Genomic DNA, 15,578 nt, shown 5'->3' with positions numbered 1-15,578 from the left:
AAAAAAAAAATAATAATAATAAAGTGGCTGAATTAAGACTTCCACATCTGGCTTGGTGCTCATAGCACAGTGGTTACAGTGCCTGCCACATACACCAAGGCTGGTGGGTTCGAACCCAGCCCAGGCCTGCTAAACAACAATGACAACCACAACAAAAAATAGCTGGGCATTGTGGTGGGCACCTGTAGTCCCAGCTACTTCAGAGGCTGAGGCAAGAGAATTGCTTAACCCCAAGAGTTGGAGGTTGCTATGAGCTGTGATGCCACGGCACTCTACCAAGGGCGACATAGCCTTGAGACTCTATCTCAAAAAAAAAGCAAAAGGCTTCCACATCTGGGAAGATGAAATAAATGCTTATCCCTGTTCCTCCCACTAACTACAACTAATGATGCTGAATATGACATATAAAACAAACATAAGAAGACTCTGAGAGATAGAGAGAGGAAGGCTCACCAGTAGAAGACACAAAACCCAAGCAGCAATACCAAGTGGGGTGAATTTCTAGATTTTATTTCTGCTTCACTTCCTAGATTTGGAGATAAAGAGGATGACAACTTGGTGATGCCAATAAATGTAGACCAAAAATGCCCTAACAAAAGCCTTCTCTCTCTGGCTAAAGGACCAGAAAGGAGCAGCCTAGCAAGATAAGAAACTTACAGAAACAATCACTCTACTCTAGCCAAACACTGCAGGAAAAACTGTGGCCTACCACACCAGCAAGATCAGGTGGGGAGCCTGGACTCAACTCTGAACAGGCTATATGGAGGTGCCCCCCCCCCAACTAGAGTGCAGTCAGAGGAGGCTGACTAGAAAGATGAGATTTTTCATCCCAGTGGGCAATAATGAGCCCCCTTATATAGTGTCTGTGGAGACTATGTGAGAGCCTAGACTTCTGCCTGGACTCAGCAGTACTGAGGTACTCTTCCTGCTCCCCCTAGAGTGGTAGGTACTAAATGATACCTAGGGGAAAGTCAGGATGCCCAGTGTTGAGCCAGAACTTTCACCCTACCCAGAAGTAGCAAGGAATACTCACCTATGTGTCAACTAGACAGCTGTCCCCCTCCCCCCAGCAATAGCAAGGAGGTACCCCACCTTCCTCTACCAGCATGGTGTCAGAAGGAGCCACCAAAAACAGAGGGTTTAAATAAGATACAGACTCTCATAACACAATACCTTAAATATTCAGTTTTTAATTAAAAAATTACTTGTCACATAAAGAACCAGGAAGATATCAAACTGAACTTTAAAAAGACAATAATAGATAACAACACCAAGATGGAAAAGACATTAGAGTTATCTCACAAAGATTTTTTTTTTTTTTTTTGCAGTTTTTTGGCTGGGGCTGGGTTTGAACCCACTACCCTCGGCATATGGGGTTGGCACCCTACTTCTTGAGCCACAGGTACTGCCCTTTTACAAAGATTTTGAAGCAGCCATGGTAAAAGTGCTTCAGTAAGCAATTATGAACACAACACAAATTTTTAAAATATAGTCTCAGCAAATAAATAAAATATTTTAAAAAGAACCAAACGTAGCCGGGTATTGTGGCAGGCACCTGTAGTCCCAGCTACTTGGGAGGCTGAGACAAGAGAATCACTTAAGTCCAAGAGTTTGAGGTTGCCATGAGTTGTGACACCATAGCACTTTACTGAGGGTGACATAGTGAGACTCTGTCTCAAAAAAAAAAAAAGAAAGAAAAAAAGAAAGCAGGAATGAATGTATTAATATCAGATAAAGTAGACTTCAGTGCATAGAAAATTATCAGAGGCAAAGACATTACATAATGATAAAAGGATTGGTCCACCAGGTAGACATAGCAACCTTAAGTGTGTACACTAAGCACAAAGCTCCAAAATATATGAAGAAAAGTCAGAACTAAAAAGAGAAATAGATATATCCATAACTATAGTTGAATATTTTAACACCCTTCTCAATAATTGATAAAATAACTGGATGGAAAATCAGCAAGAATGTCGAACACAACAATGGATCAACCAAAAGAACCTAATTGACATTTATAGAATGTGCCACCCATTGAACCAAATGAAATGAAAAGTGTAATACATCAAAATTTATGGGATAGTGAAAAGAAAAGCACTAAATGGTTACATTAGAAAAGAGGGAAGATCTCAAATCAATAATCTAAGCTTAGCCAGATGCATTGGCAGACACCTATAGTCCCAGCTACTAGGGAGGCTGGAAGTGGGAGGATTACTTGAGCCCAGGAGTTCTAGGCCAGCCTAAAGAGTGAGTTCCTGTCTCTTAATAATAATCTAAGCTCAAGATTACATCAACGACTAGAAAAAGAAGAGAAAGACCCAAAACAAGGAGCAGGAAGAAAATAATAGAGAGTAGAAAATAACATTGAAAATAAAAACATGGGGGAAAATCAGTGAAACAAAGAGGTAGTTCTTTGAAAGACTACTAAAATCAGCAAAATGATTTAATAAGAATGACAAAGATAAAATTGCCAGTATCAGAAATGAAAAAGGAGACATCACTACAGACCCTGCAGTCATAAAAAACAATATTAAGAGAATACTATGAACAAATATACACATATAAATTTTACAACTTAGAGGAAATAGACCAGTTTCTCAAAAAAACAAACTACCAAAACTCACCTAGCATGAAATAGGCAGTTTGAATAGCCCTATAAGGAATAAAGAAAATTGAATTTGTAATTTAAAACTTCCAAGTAGAAAGGCCAAGCAAACTCTAGGCCTTGATGCACTAAGGAATTCTATGCTTAAAGAAGAATTAACATTAGGCTCATGCCTATAATCCTAGCACTTGGGAGGCCGAGGCAGGTGGATTGCCTGAGCGCACAGGTTTGAGACCAGACTGAGCCAGAGCAAGACCTCGTCTCTAAAAATAGCCAGGCATTGTGGCAGGCACCTGTAGTCACTGCTACTGGGGAAGCTGAGGCAAGAAAATTACTTAAGCCCAAGAGTTTAAGGTTACTATGAGCTGTGACGCCATGGCACTCTACCAAGGGTGATAAAATAAGACTCTGTCTCAAAAAAAAAAAAAAATTGTGGCAGACCCCTGTAATCCTAGCTACTTGGGAGACTGAGGCAAGAAAATCAATTAAGCCCAAGAATTTGAGGTGGCTGTGAGCTATGATGCCACAGCACTCTACCAAGGGCAACAAAGTAAGATTCTGTCTCAAAAAAAAGAAGAACAACAAGAGGAATTAACATCTATTTTACACAGTCTTTACCAGAAAATAGAAGAGAGAATGTCTAAATTTATATTATGAACCTAGTGTTTCTCTAAAAACAAAGCCACACAAAGATACTACAAAAGAAAATTACAAGCCAATATCCCTCATGACTGTAGACACAAATTTTTTAACAAAATATTAGTAAATAGAGGGTGTCCATAAAGTTTGTATGCAATTTTAAATTGCACACTATTTTAAATTGTGCGTAAACTTTATGGCCACCCTGTAGAATTCAGAGTACATATTAAAAAACAATTATATATCATGACCACATACAGTTTATTCCAGGAATGAAGGGTGGTTCAGTATTAGAAAATCAGTCATTATGATCCACCATATTAACCAACTAAAAAAGAAAATTCATATGATCATATCAATTGTTATGGAAGAAGCCTTTGACAAATTTAATACCTATTCATGACAAAAACTCTTTGAAAAGTAGGAAAAGAGAAGAACTTCCTCAGCTTGATAAAAAGTATCTGCAGAAAAGTCCTGAAGCCAGCATCATACCCACTGGAGAAAGTGAATGCTTCCCCCATAGGATTAGGAGCAGGAAAAAGATGTCTGCTCCAACCACTCTTGGTACTGGAAGTACTGACCACTACGATAAGGCAAGAAAAGGAAATCAAAGGCTTACAGATCATAAGAGGAGAAATAAAACTAATAAAATTGTGCCCATTTGCAGATGACATGATTGTCTATGTAGAAAATCCCAAGGAATGTACTCACAAAAATTCTGTAATTAATAAGTGAGTTCAGGAAAATCAGAAGATACAAGATCAGCCTTCAAAATTCAATTATATTTTTTGTTTTTCAGATCTACCTGACCAAGGCATTTTTTAAATGCATTCCTTCTTTTTTATATTTCTTTCCTCCTGCTAGAATCATAATTGCTGCATTTTTGGTAATACATGTTTAGTTATACCTATATAATAACTGTATTCTACCCTCTTTATTCATGAGGTAAGAGGAACTCAGAGAACCCATTTAGGCAGCTGGTGTGGAGATGGGCACCTAGACTTGCATCTCATGTTCTCATTCTGTCCCTGCAAGAAAGCAAAATGCTCAGTATGGTCAGAGCCTTGCCAAAGCTTTATACAGGGCATTATGATAGCAACAATAATGACTAATAAGTATTCAGGGTCCATGACAAGTGAACATATGCCATTAATTATCTTAATATATTAGGCATATTATTAATGCTTGCACAGAATTATTCATGCAACTGTATTATTAGCCTGTGTTGGGGACAGTTGCTAGACCAGATCCAGTATTTTGGATTTCTATGTACTATCAGTGAACACATGGACATACTCCCTCCAAAAGAAAAAGTTTTTTGAGACAGAGTTTCACTCTGTTGCCCTAGCTGAAGTGCAGTGGCATTATTGTAGCTCACTGCAGCCTCCAACTCCTAGGTTCAAGTGATCCTCCCAAGTTTCTAGGGGTATAGGCAGGCACACTCCACCATGCCCAGTTAAGACCCTCCAAATTTATGTACAGATGTAATCCAATTCCTATCAAAATCCCTTTTATAGATAAGGACAAGTTATTCCAAATTTCATATGGAAAAGTAAAGGAAATAGAATAGCTAAAACCATTTTGAAAAATAATAACATGGAGGAACCAGTCTACTCAGTTTCAAGATGTGGAACTACAGTAATCTACTCAGTATGGCACTGGCAGAGGGTTAGACACACAGATGGATGGGACAGAACAGAACCCACAGTATTCTTACCCAGATATGCCCACCTAATTTTAACAAGAGTGTGAAAGCAAGCAAAAGACAGTTCTTAAGTGATGCTTCAGCAATTGGACATCCAAAGGGAAGACCAAAAACCCTTCAACCCAGTTTCACACCTTACACAGATTAACTCAAAATGGATTATGGACCTCAGTGTAAAACATAATAAAGCCGTAAACTCTTAGGAAAAAAATAGGAGAAAATCTTTGGGAGTTTAAGGGTAGGCAAAGACTTCATAATAAAAGGATGATCCGGCTCGGCGCCTATAGCTCAACCGGCTAAGGCGCCAGCCACGTACACCTAAGGTGGCGGGTTCGAATCCCCAGCCTGGACCCGCCAAACAACAATGACGGCTGCAACCAAAAAATAGCCGGGCGTTGTGGCGGGCGCCTGTGGTCCCAGCTACTTGGGAGGCGGAGGCAGGAGACTCGCTTGAGCCCAGGAGTTGGAGGTTGCTGTGAGCTGTAATGCCACGGCACTCTACCCAGGGGGACAGCTTGAGGCTCTGTCTCAAAAAAAAAAAAAAAAAAAAAAAGGATGATCCATAAAAGAAAAATTTGGTAAATTGGACTTCATCAAAATTAAAATCTGTTCTGTAAAAGACCCTGTTAAAAGGATTTTTTAAAAAGCTATGGCTGGGAGGAAATATTTGCAAAGCACATATCTGACAAAGGACTAAAATCTAGGATATATAAAGAATTTTCAAAACTCAACAACAAAACAATCTAACTAGAAAAATGGGCACTAGATGTGAAGAGGTATTTCACCAAAGAAGAGAGACACGTGGCAGAGAAGCATCTGAAAGACATTTGTTAGCCATTAGAGAGATGCAATGAGATCGCTACACACCTATCAGAATGGCTAAGATAAAAATTTGTAAAAACACCAAATGCTGGCAAAGATGCCAAGAAATGACATTGCTCACATGTTGCTGGGGGTAGAGGGGAGGTAAAATGTTACAGACGCTCTGGAAGACAACCTGGCAGTGTCTAAAAAACAACCTGTGGCTGCTGTGTGATCCAACAATTGCACTCACAGACATTTAACCCACAGAGATGAAAACCTGGGTTCATGAAAAAAACCTTTGCACAAATGTTTGTAGCTTTAACAGCCCAGCTCTGGACATAGCCCAAGTGTCCTTCAGCAGGTGAATGACTAAACGTGCTGGGTGCATTTGCACCACAAACACTGCAGTCACCAGCAAGGAACGAAGGATTGATATGCACTTCCTAGAGAGACTGGACTCACAGAAGATCACACTGGAGAGAACAGCAATTTTGAAGGTGCACATGCAGGAGTCTACTTATAAAACAAAATAAAAGCAAAGTAGATGAGCATTGCAGGGGCTAAGGAAAGGTGGGCTGGGGCCTGGGAGAAATGGGTGCTCTGTGTCTAGACAATGGATGTGTCCCTGTCGGGCCTGGCTGGAATCTCCTACTATACTCTTGCAAGATGTTACCAGTAGAATCCAGTTTTAAATGTGCTAAAAGAGCTCCTATTTTAATCACTGTCTGGAACCCCTTGGGGACAGCGTCATGGCCCTTCCTGGGAGCCAAGGCCCCTTTTCCCAGTGACCTGTCAGCACAGAAGGCTCTGCTCTTTCCAAACTACAGTTCTAGCTCCTGCCATCTCCTTCCTGCCACCCAAGGACCACAGCCCCTTGGTTGTGAACAAATATTATCCAAACAGCGTGAGTGTGCAGCCCACTGTGGGAGGCCCCTCCCCTTGCATGTGGCAAGGCTGAGGCCCCAGTCTGGAAAGAAGAGGCTGGGAGGGGTCCTTACTGCCCCAGAAAGCCCAGTAGCTTATGCCGGGATCACGCTCTCTCTGTAATCTGGCTGTGCCCCAAGACTGGCTGCTGTTCCTCCACACAGCCCAGGTGCCAAGGAAAGAGCCCAAGGACCTCAGGGCAGTGGGCGGTGAGCAGAGAGCCCACCCAGCCACGTGACCTGCCCTCCAGCTCCACTGGGGGCCATCTGTCCTTCTCCTTTTCTCAAGGGGCCTAGACTCCCACCCCCACCCCAAGGATTCTGCTTTCTCATTCTCAGCTCTTCTAGGAGGGAGGGGTGTTCACTCAGGTCCAGCTACCATTCTCATCTCTTCCCCCTCCCTGCCCAAGGGGCATGGCACCCAGCAGCAGCCCTTGCCTGGCATCAAGGGCATAGCCCCGGGCCTCCAACAGCCCCCAGGAATGCAGCTGCATGCACATCTGGAAGCCTACACATGTCTGTTTTATGTCCAAACCTCTGGTGTCAGTCAGCACGGGGAGACTCTGGGTCCTGACTCCTGGCCCGGCTGTCCTCACCCACCTGCTCCAGTGGATCTGCCCAGCTGGGACAGTCAGCTTCCAGCTCCTGCAAAACTGGGAGGACAGCAGCCAGGTGACCCTGGACCAGACAGAGAGGGCTGCGTCCCACCCTGAGAAAATGCCAGATCCTCAGCAGGCCCAGTTAGGGCTCTGGATGGGAGGTGGGAGGAGGAGTTGTTGGGCCACAAGAGGTCGATCAGGGAGCACACAGGGCTGGGATAGAGTCCCCCACCAGAAAGGCCCCCAGCACCAGCACATCTCACAGCAGAGCCCTAGGGGCTACAGCCTGGCCCACTCACCACCCCCCACCCCGTGGCACCAACCGCTGCCCACCCCTCTTGGTGCCTTATGCCAGGATCTGCCAGCAACAGATGCTGCATCTGCCTGACTTGCAGCATGTGGGTCACCGAGGCCTCATGACTGGCCTTGTTGGCCCCTCTTGGGGTGGACAATTGGAGGTGTGGCCCCTGAGGGGTCTCCTTTCCGGAAGCCCATCCGAGTTCAGACCCTGCCTCCTGCATGGCATGCTCAGCCCGCTATGGACCTGCCCGCGGCCCGTCAGCGCTGCTGGGGCTCCTGTGGGTGGCCCACAGAGGCTTAGAGGGCCTGAGGGGGTGGCTCTCCAGACTGACATGCTACCCCCCTGCAGGTGGGTCCGAGGAGAGCACTACAGATACAAGTTCAGCCGCCCCTGGGGGAGACACGCCGCTGAGGGCAAGTGGTGGGCCCGGAAGAGGATTGGCCCCTACTTCCCCCCGCTCAGCCTCCAGGACCTGGAGGGTTACTTTAGGTCACGGGAGTGGCCATTGCCGGAATCGTCCAGACATGCAGCATGAAATAAAGGAGACCTCACTGCTCTGAGTAAAGCCTCTCCCTGTGCTCCCACCCCAGCTCAGTGCCACCTCCATGGGGGCATGGAGAGGAAGGACTAGGCAGGCACGGTCTGTGCTGCCTTCCCACACTGGGGGCTTATAGCCCCAGCCTGCCTGTGTCCCAAGACCCTGCAATCTCAGACCCTTAGGGAAATGCCCAGGAAGCCCCTGGCCCTGCCCTGCTCTCCCCCGCTCCTCTTCACACAGGCACCCCCTCAGCCTGGCCATTTCCACCAGGACCCTTGTGTCACAGGCCACAGCCTGAGGCTGTACTGTCGGCAGGTGTAGCACCTGGACACCTCCCTCAGCTGAGGCTTTGGAGCTCAGTGGGCTGGGGGGTCAGCAGCGTCCTGGGTGGGGACAGCCTCACCTTCGTCTCTCCCCTCCAGAGCCCACGCACACACATACCTCCAAGCTGACCAGGGCCTCATTTTGCCCCCACGTGACCAGACCCAGTGAAGTATGGATAAACACACTTTGTCCTCCTAGGCACCGCCCACAACCCTCATGTGTCTGCCTACTTCCCTGGGCCCTGATTGAGGCACTTCCTCACTATGACGCCCTACCCCCAACCTCACACCTCTGACCTCAGCAGCCATTGTGGGGGATTGGGCTAGAGACCCACCCTGGGACCCTGCAGTTTGATCACTGCAAGTGAAACTAGATTATCATCTTTTGTCCAGGACACTTGGAGGACCTGGTTGCAATAGGATGGGGCAGTTTGAACTGAGTAAGCAGGACAGCCGCCCAGCCAGTGGCTCTGCTGGAAGGCTGTGCTCAGTGCAGGAGGCCCGCCCTTCCCCTGCCTGGAGCCTACAGTGGCCTCCCTGCAGGGGATGGGGGGGCTAGCAGGGACATGGCAGCTCAGGCCAAGGGGCTGGCGGGTGGGCACAAGTGCTGGTCTGTGTGGAGCCCCTGCGGCCTGCCTGGGGGGCAGCTGGCCCAGGTGCGAACAGAGAGACCGTGTTTGGGCCCTGGGAAACAGGGCACCCTGTGTCTGCTGAGGGACAGACAGGCCTCAGAGGGCCCAGCCTGGAGCCAGCAAGTCTGCCCAAGGCAGTCCCATGGAGCCCACTGTCAGCCGCAGGCCTGGGCAGCCCCTCCTGAAGGATGTCCTAGGGACGCTGCCCCTACCGCCACACGGGGCAGCTTGAGCAGACGTCTCAGGCAGCAGCAGGAGGTACTACATCAGTCCAAGGACCAGTACAAGGGAGAGGCTGTCACGGGGGCCCCCAAGCCCCCTTCAGATTTGAGCTGAAGTGCGGCCCCCTCCCCTTGGGGTGAGAAGAATGCTGCCCCTGCTCCCTGATAGGTCCCCCACACCGCAGGGACACCTACGCACTTGATGTCCCCCTGACTGAGGGGGTCTAAGGGCATGGGGCCTCAGTGGTCCTGAGAGCTGCAACCCAACAACAGGATACCCCTGATGCAAGATGGGTGGCTCTGGCCCTCTCCAGGACCCCAGAAGTAGAGAGCAGAGCCCAGGGGACCTCTGAAGAGAGGGCAGGGGGTATGGGGTCCGCAAGGCACTCTGAGGAGGGGCTTCACTCTGTATTTAAGACAGATCTGCCACTACCCCTCAGGCCATTGGTGAGTCTGTGAGCTGGAACAAAGGGCCTGCCTTCAGGGACCCCTGGGCTCTAACCCATGGGTGGCCTATCTCTGCTCAGGGAGATACCCTTGTCCTGATAGGTAGACAGGTCCTGATGACAGTATGTCTTGTAGCTCTGGACACCTGTGAACATTCCTCACCTTGGGGCCATCACAGGTGACCTGAGGTCCCAGTTCTGATCTGGTGCCTCAGCTGACTCAGCCTTAGAGATCTATTGGCAAACAGTGCCCAGGCCCCCATGCCACTGAGCCCACCACCCCCAACCACCCTCTGCTGTGTCGGAGGCCATAAGGCGTTTGCACTGGCAGCCACAGGGCCCTTAGGGCCACCCACTCTGCTCCCTGACACCAGGCTGCTTCCCAGCCCCACTCCAGTGAGCAGGGGTCTCAGCCTGTGCCCAAGCAGTGGGCACTTGCCGCAAGTCTGCTGAGCAAACTGTCAACCTGCTACAAGAAGCCCAAATGTGACCTTTTGCTCCTAGCGACTCAAGCCTGCTTAGCAGCCAACCTCAGAGAGAAATTTCTAGAACAGGGACCAGACAGCTATATCCTGACTGGATTGGGCCACTTACCTCCTCTGCTCTTCCCTATAGAACCTTTCACATTGGGGAGATGCTGGGGGCTGCAAACGGGGTCTGGGCTCTGCCCAATGAGAGCACAGCCATGTGCAAGAGGCTGGGTAGGGATGGGAGTCCTAGGGTCACCAGTGTGTCACACACCCACTGCTCCTGGACCCCCAGGACTGCCCACAAGGATGAGCAGAGAAGGGAGCCAGGGGCATGTCCAAAGGGCTGGGAATTTAAGAGCCCCTGGGTTTCTCTACCTGCTCTCCCTTGAGTGGTATCCCCTGGAAATCTCTGACCACCTGGTCAAACTGCCTTCCCCGGAGCCCCTGACCCCACTACCACAGCAGGGAAGGTGGATGCTCAGGGTCCAGTTCTAGGCCACCCTTAAGGGGAGCCAGGGGCACAAGGTATCCTGCTGTCAACCCTGTCCTGAGACCAGAGAGGAAGGTGGATGGGGAAGGTCTAGCCTCCATGCAACCTCTGCCCAATCAAGGGCCACTCCCCACAGAGCACGACACTCCCCTGGCTGTCAAACTCTGGATGGGGGGCTGCCTTGTGATAGCAGCCAAGGACTGGTTCACTTACTATACCTGGGCTCAGGCCAAGGCCCCAATGAGGAAGCAGCAGAGCCATCCTATGGCTGTTGCACGTTCCAGAAAGTTCTTGGCCAGCAATTTCAACATCCTTTTATAGGATAAAACCACTCATAAAACTAGGGATAGATGTACATTCCTCCCAGTGGTAGGTTAGAAAAAGTCCATGGCTCACTTTGTTTTCCTTGGTGAAAGACGACAAATTTACCCTCATAGTCAGGAATGAGACAAGGGTGTTCACTTTTATCCTGCTCAACATTTTACTGGAGTTCTAGCCAGAGAAATTAATGAAGAAAAAGAAACAAAAGGAATCAGGCTGGGTACAGTGGCTCACATCTGTAATTCTAGCACTCTGGGAGGCCAAAGTGGGTGGATTGCTTGAGCTCAGGAGTTGGAGATCCGCCTGAGTAAGAGCTAGACCCCATCTCTACTAAAAACAGGAAAGCTAGTCAGGCATTGTGGCAGGCACCTATAGTCCCAGCTACTCAAGGCTGAGGCAGGAGGATCACTTGAGCCCAGGAGTTTGAGGTTGCTATGACCTATGACAGTACTCTACTCAGGGTGAGAGTCAGATTGTCTTTAAAAAAAAAAATTGTTTCTGTACACCAGCAATGGAACTGAAGAGGAAGCTCAGGAAACAGTTCTATTCACAATAGCATCTAAAGGAATAAGACACCTAGGAATAAATTTCACTCAGGAGATGAAAGACCAGAACAATGAGAATGACAAAACCCTGATGGAGGAAACTAGAGATGACTTACATCAAGAGAGAAGTCACCCTGATCACGGACAGGAGGACTGACATTGTCAACATGACAGCACTGCTCAGCGTGATCTGCAGAGTCCCTGCAACCCCACCAGCCACCCACGCCTTGTTAATAGAAATGAAAACTCTGATTCTCAAAGAAAACAATCATGGAAAAGAAAAATAAGGCGGAACAACTCACTTCCTGTTTCAAAACTTCGTACAAAGCAAGAGTAATTAAAACAGGAGGGTACTAGCATAAAACAGGCCAGGCTCAGTTACTCAAGCCTTTAATTTTAGCACTCTGGGAGGCTGAGGCAGGAGGATCGCTTGAGCTCAGGAGCTGAAGATCATCCTGAGCAAAGCCAGACCCTATCTCTACTAAAAGCAAAATAACTAGCTGGACATTATGGCAGGTACCTGTAGTCCCATCTACTTGAGATGGGAGGCTGAGGCAGGAGTATTTCTTGAGCCCAGGAATTTGAGGTTCTTGTGAGCTAGGCTGACACCACAGCATTCTAGCCTGGGCAACAGAGTGAGATTCTGTCTCAAAAAAAAAGCATAAAGGCAACTTAGAAATCAATGGAACAGAATAAAAATACTAGAAATAAAAATGTGTATATATGATCAGATAATTTTTTTTTTTTTTGAGACAGGGTCTCTGTCACCCTGGGTAAAGTGCTGTGGTGGATAGCTCACAGCAACCTCAAACTCTTTGGCTCAAGTGATTCTCTTGCCTCAGCCTCCCAAGTAGCTGGGACTAGAAGCACCTGCCACAATGCCTAGCTAGTTTTTCTACTTTTTTTTTTTTTTAGTAGAGATGGGGTCTGCTCTTGCTCAGGCTGGTCTTGAACTCCTGAGCTCAAGCAATTTATCTGCCTCCACCTCCCAGAGTAGTAGGATTACTTATGGTCAGATAATTTTTGACATGCCTTCCAAGACCATTTATTCAGGAAAAAAAAAAATACCTTTTCAATAAATGATGCTGAGGAAAATTTATATCCACATGCAAAGAATGAAGTTAGGCCCTTACTTTACACCATATACATAAATTAGTTCAAAATAGATGAAACACTGAAACATAAGAGCTAAAACTGTAAAACTCTTAAAATAGAATGGGGGAAATCTTTATTTTTAATTCCTCCCCCCTCCCAACACCAAGGTATGACATTAGAGTTGGCAGTGATTTCTTAGATATGATACCAAAAGCACAAGCAACAAAAGAGAAATTGGACTTCATCAAAATTTAAAACTTCTTTGCATCAAAAGACATTCTCAGGAGTGAAAAGTCAGGCTGGCTGCGGTGGCTTATGCCCATAATCCCAGCAATTTGATAAGCCAAAGCAGGAATATCACTCGAGGTCAGGAGTTGGAGACCAGCCTGGGCAATATAGTGAGACCTTGTCTCAATAATAACAACAACAACAACGAAATTTAAAAAGACAACTCACAGAATGGGAGAAAATATTTGCAAATTACATGTCCGATAAGGGTCTAGTATCCAGAATATACAAAGAACTCTTACAACTCAACAACAAAAGGACAAACTTCTATTCAAAAATATGGACTTAGATAGACATTTCTTCAAAGAAGCCTATAAGCACATCAAAGACACTCAGCTTCCTCAGTCATAGGGAGACAGATAAACCCCCCAAGGTGCCACTTCAGGCACTGGCTAGGGTAGCTATAATTCTGTTAAAATATGAAAATAACAAGCGTGGGTGAGGACGTGGAGCAGCCAGAATCCTGGCACATCGTTGGTGGGAATGTAAAATGATCGAAATTTTACTGCGGAAATCAGTCTGGCAGAAACTTAATCATGGACCCATTACCATCCAGCCCTCTGGTTGTACTTCTGGGCGCGTACCCAAGAGAATCACAAACAGGGTTTTAAACAGACACATGCATCATTCTAAACAGCCCAGAGTCCATCAGCAGACGAACATGTAGGTGTGGTCTGTCTGCACCATGGAGTATTATTTAGCCATAAAAAAGAATGAAGCTCTGATACATGGATGAGCCTGAAAACATCTTGCTGAGTGAGACAAGCTGGACATACAGATGCATGGCGTGACTCACACAGACTAGGCGTATCCAATCTTTTGGCTTCTCTGGGCCATATTGGAAGAAGAAGACTTGTCTTAAACCACACATTAAATACACAAACACTAATGAAAGCTGATGAGCAAAGGAAAAGGTCTGTGCATGATTTTCGTGACATCTGCCACCACAGACAAGCAAAAAGTCCTTACATAATAATCCTAATTAGGTAGCGGCCCATTCAGGGAGTCTCTTAAAATTGTCAAGCAGGTCTCAACTTTGTGGTTACTAATACAGAAAAGGTACATAGCTCAGTAATAAAACGGTAAAAGTTTAAGTTTTTTGGTGTTTTTTATTATAAAAGTAAAAGTGGGCAACATAAAGCTAATAGGATATTTACATCACATTAGAGAAACTAATCTGGTTCTACAGAAGTAGTTGCAGTTCTCAGTGAGGTCTCAAGATGCTCATCAGATATTTTGGTTGTAATTTTACTCTTAATGTACTTCATTCTTGAAAACAGTGGTTCACAAATGTAGGCGCTGCCATCATCATGTAGGTGATGACATGAATAAGACATGGTTGTGAAGTGAGGGATTTTATTTGTCTCTAGGAAGACAGGACCCATAAAGGTCCAGTAAAGAGCCATTAAAAGAGATGGAGACTTTACATCTTTGTATTAACCTAGATTGATGTGGAACACATTCTTCTCAGTAAAGCATCACAAGAATGGAGAAGCAAGAATCCAATGTACTCAATTCTAATATGAAGCCAGTAGATGACCTAATACATAGTGGGGGGGGTAGGGGAATGAGTAGGGAGCAGGAAGGGGTCACAGTGTACAGCACACCTCTTGGGGGCGGAACACAATTATAAGAGAGAATTTACCTAACCAAGGCAATCAGTGTAACCTAATACTTTGTACCCTCAGTGAAAGCCAAATAATAAAAAGAGAGAGAGAGAAAGAGAGAGAGAGAGACATGAACAAATTCTTCTTTAGGCTGAATGTTGGGTTTCAGCTCCATGCATTCCATTTGAAAATTGGCAGGTAACACAATCATGTTGACCAAAAATGGAATCACATATGCACCCAAATATTGATTATTTTTCCAGAAATCTTGAAATCTGTTTTCAAAGTCTTGTATCAAATTGAAAAGCAAGACTGCATACTTTTTGATGTTCACAGGACTGCGTTTAACCAATATGTGGAAATGCATAACATTGTTTGCCTTAATTTGAGCTTACCGTAATTTCAGTTAGTTTGGAATGCTGTTATGGTTTGAAACATTATATTGATAAATTGATTTTTACCTTGAAGACACATGTTTAACTCATCTAAATAAGTGGCTAAGTCCATTGAATCTATTAATCAGTTTTCATCATCTAGTGCTGCCACAAATTTGGTTCTTAAACTACTTGATAACTTGTCACAAATCATAAAATCTTTTCAACATTTGGCCTTGACTTAGCCATCTTACTTCTGAAAAGTAAATAATGTTGCCATAGTCAACATCGATACCTTTAAGGAATTCCTGGAATTGACAGTGATTCAGTCCCTGGGCCCTTATAAAATTCACAGTCTTGATGACCTTTTGCATGGTGTTATACATTTTTAAAGCTTTTACACACACATTTTCTTGATCTACTATGGAATGATACTTCATCAAACATGGGTTTGGGATGGCAATTGCATCGTCTTCTATAAATTTTACAAGTCCCTCTCTTTCACCTCCCATCACCAGGGCACCATTGGTAACTATACCAGATAGGTTGACAATGGGCAAGAAAATTGCTTTCACATACTATTTACTGCTTCGTGTAAATCTCTTGATTTAGTTGTGTTTTAATGTGATTTAGTGTCTTTTTTTTTTTTTTT

At 45.7% G+C, this 15,578-nt stretch overlaps 1 protein-coding gene across 2 annotated transcripts in view; it reads left to right on the top strand.

Moving 5' to 3' along the window:
- The window catches only part of LMF1 (lipase maturation factor 1), a 110,688-nt gene extending 102,552 nt beyond the window's left edge, over nt 1-8,136 (top strand). For both annotated transcript variants that reach the window (XM_003790891.3, XM_023513825.1), the window contains one exon: nt 7,925-8,136. In XM_003790891.3, the coding sequence (XP_003790939.1) occupies nt 7,925-8,111 (187 nt within the window). In that variant the 3' untranslated portion in view covers nt 8,112-8,136. The remainder of the gene's footprint in view (nt 1-7,924) is intronic.
- The last annotated feature ends 7,442 nt before the right edge of the window (nt 8,137-15,578 follow it).

The sequence above is a fragment of the Otolemur garnettii genome, unplaced genomic scaffold (assembly GCF_000181295.1).
Source record: "Otolemur garnettii isolate 467f Iridium unplaced genomic scaffold, OtoGar3 scaffold00044, whole genome shotgun sequence".
NCBI lineage: Eukaryota > Metazoa > Chordata > Mammalia > Primates > Galagidae > Otolemur > Otolemur garnettii.
The sequence above is the reverse complement of the archived record's forward strand: the minus strand, read 5'-3'. Positions and strand labels throughout refer to the sequence as shown.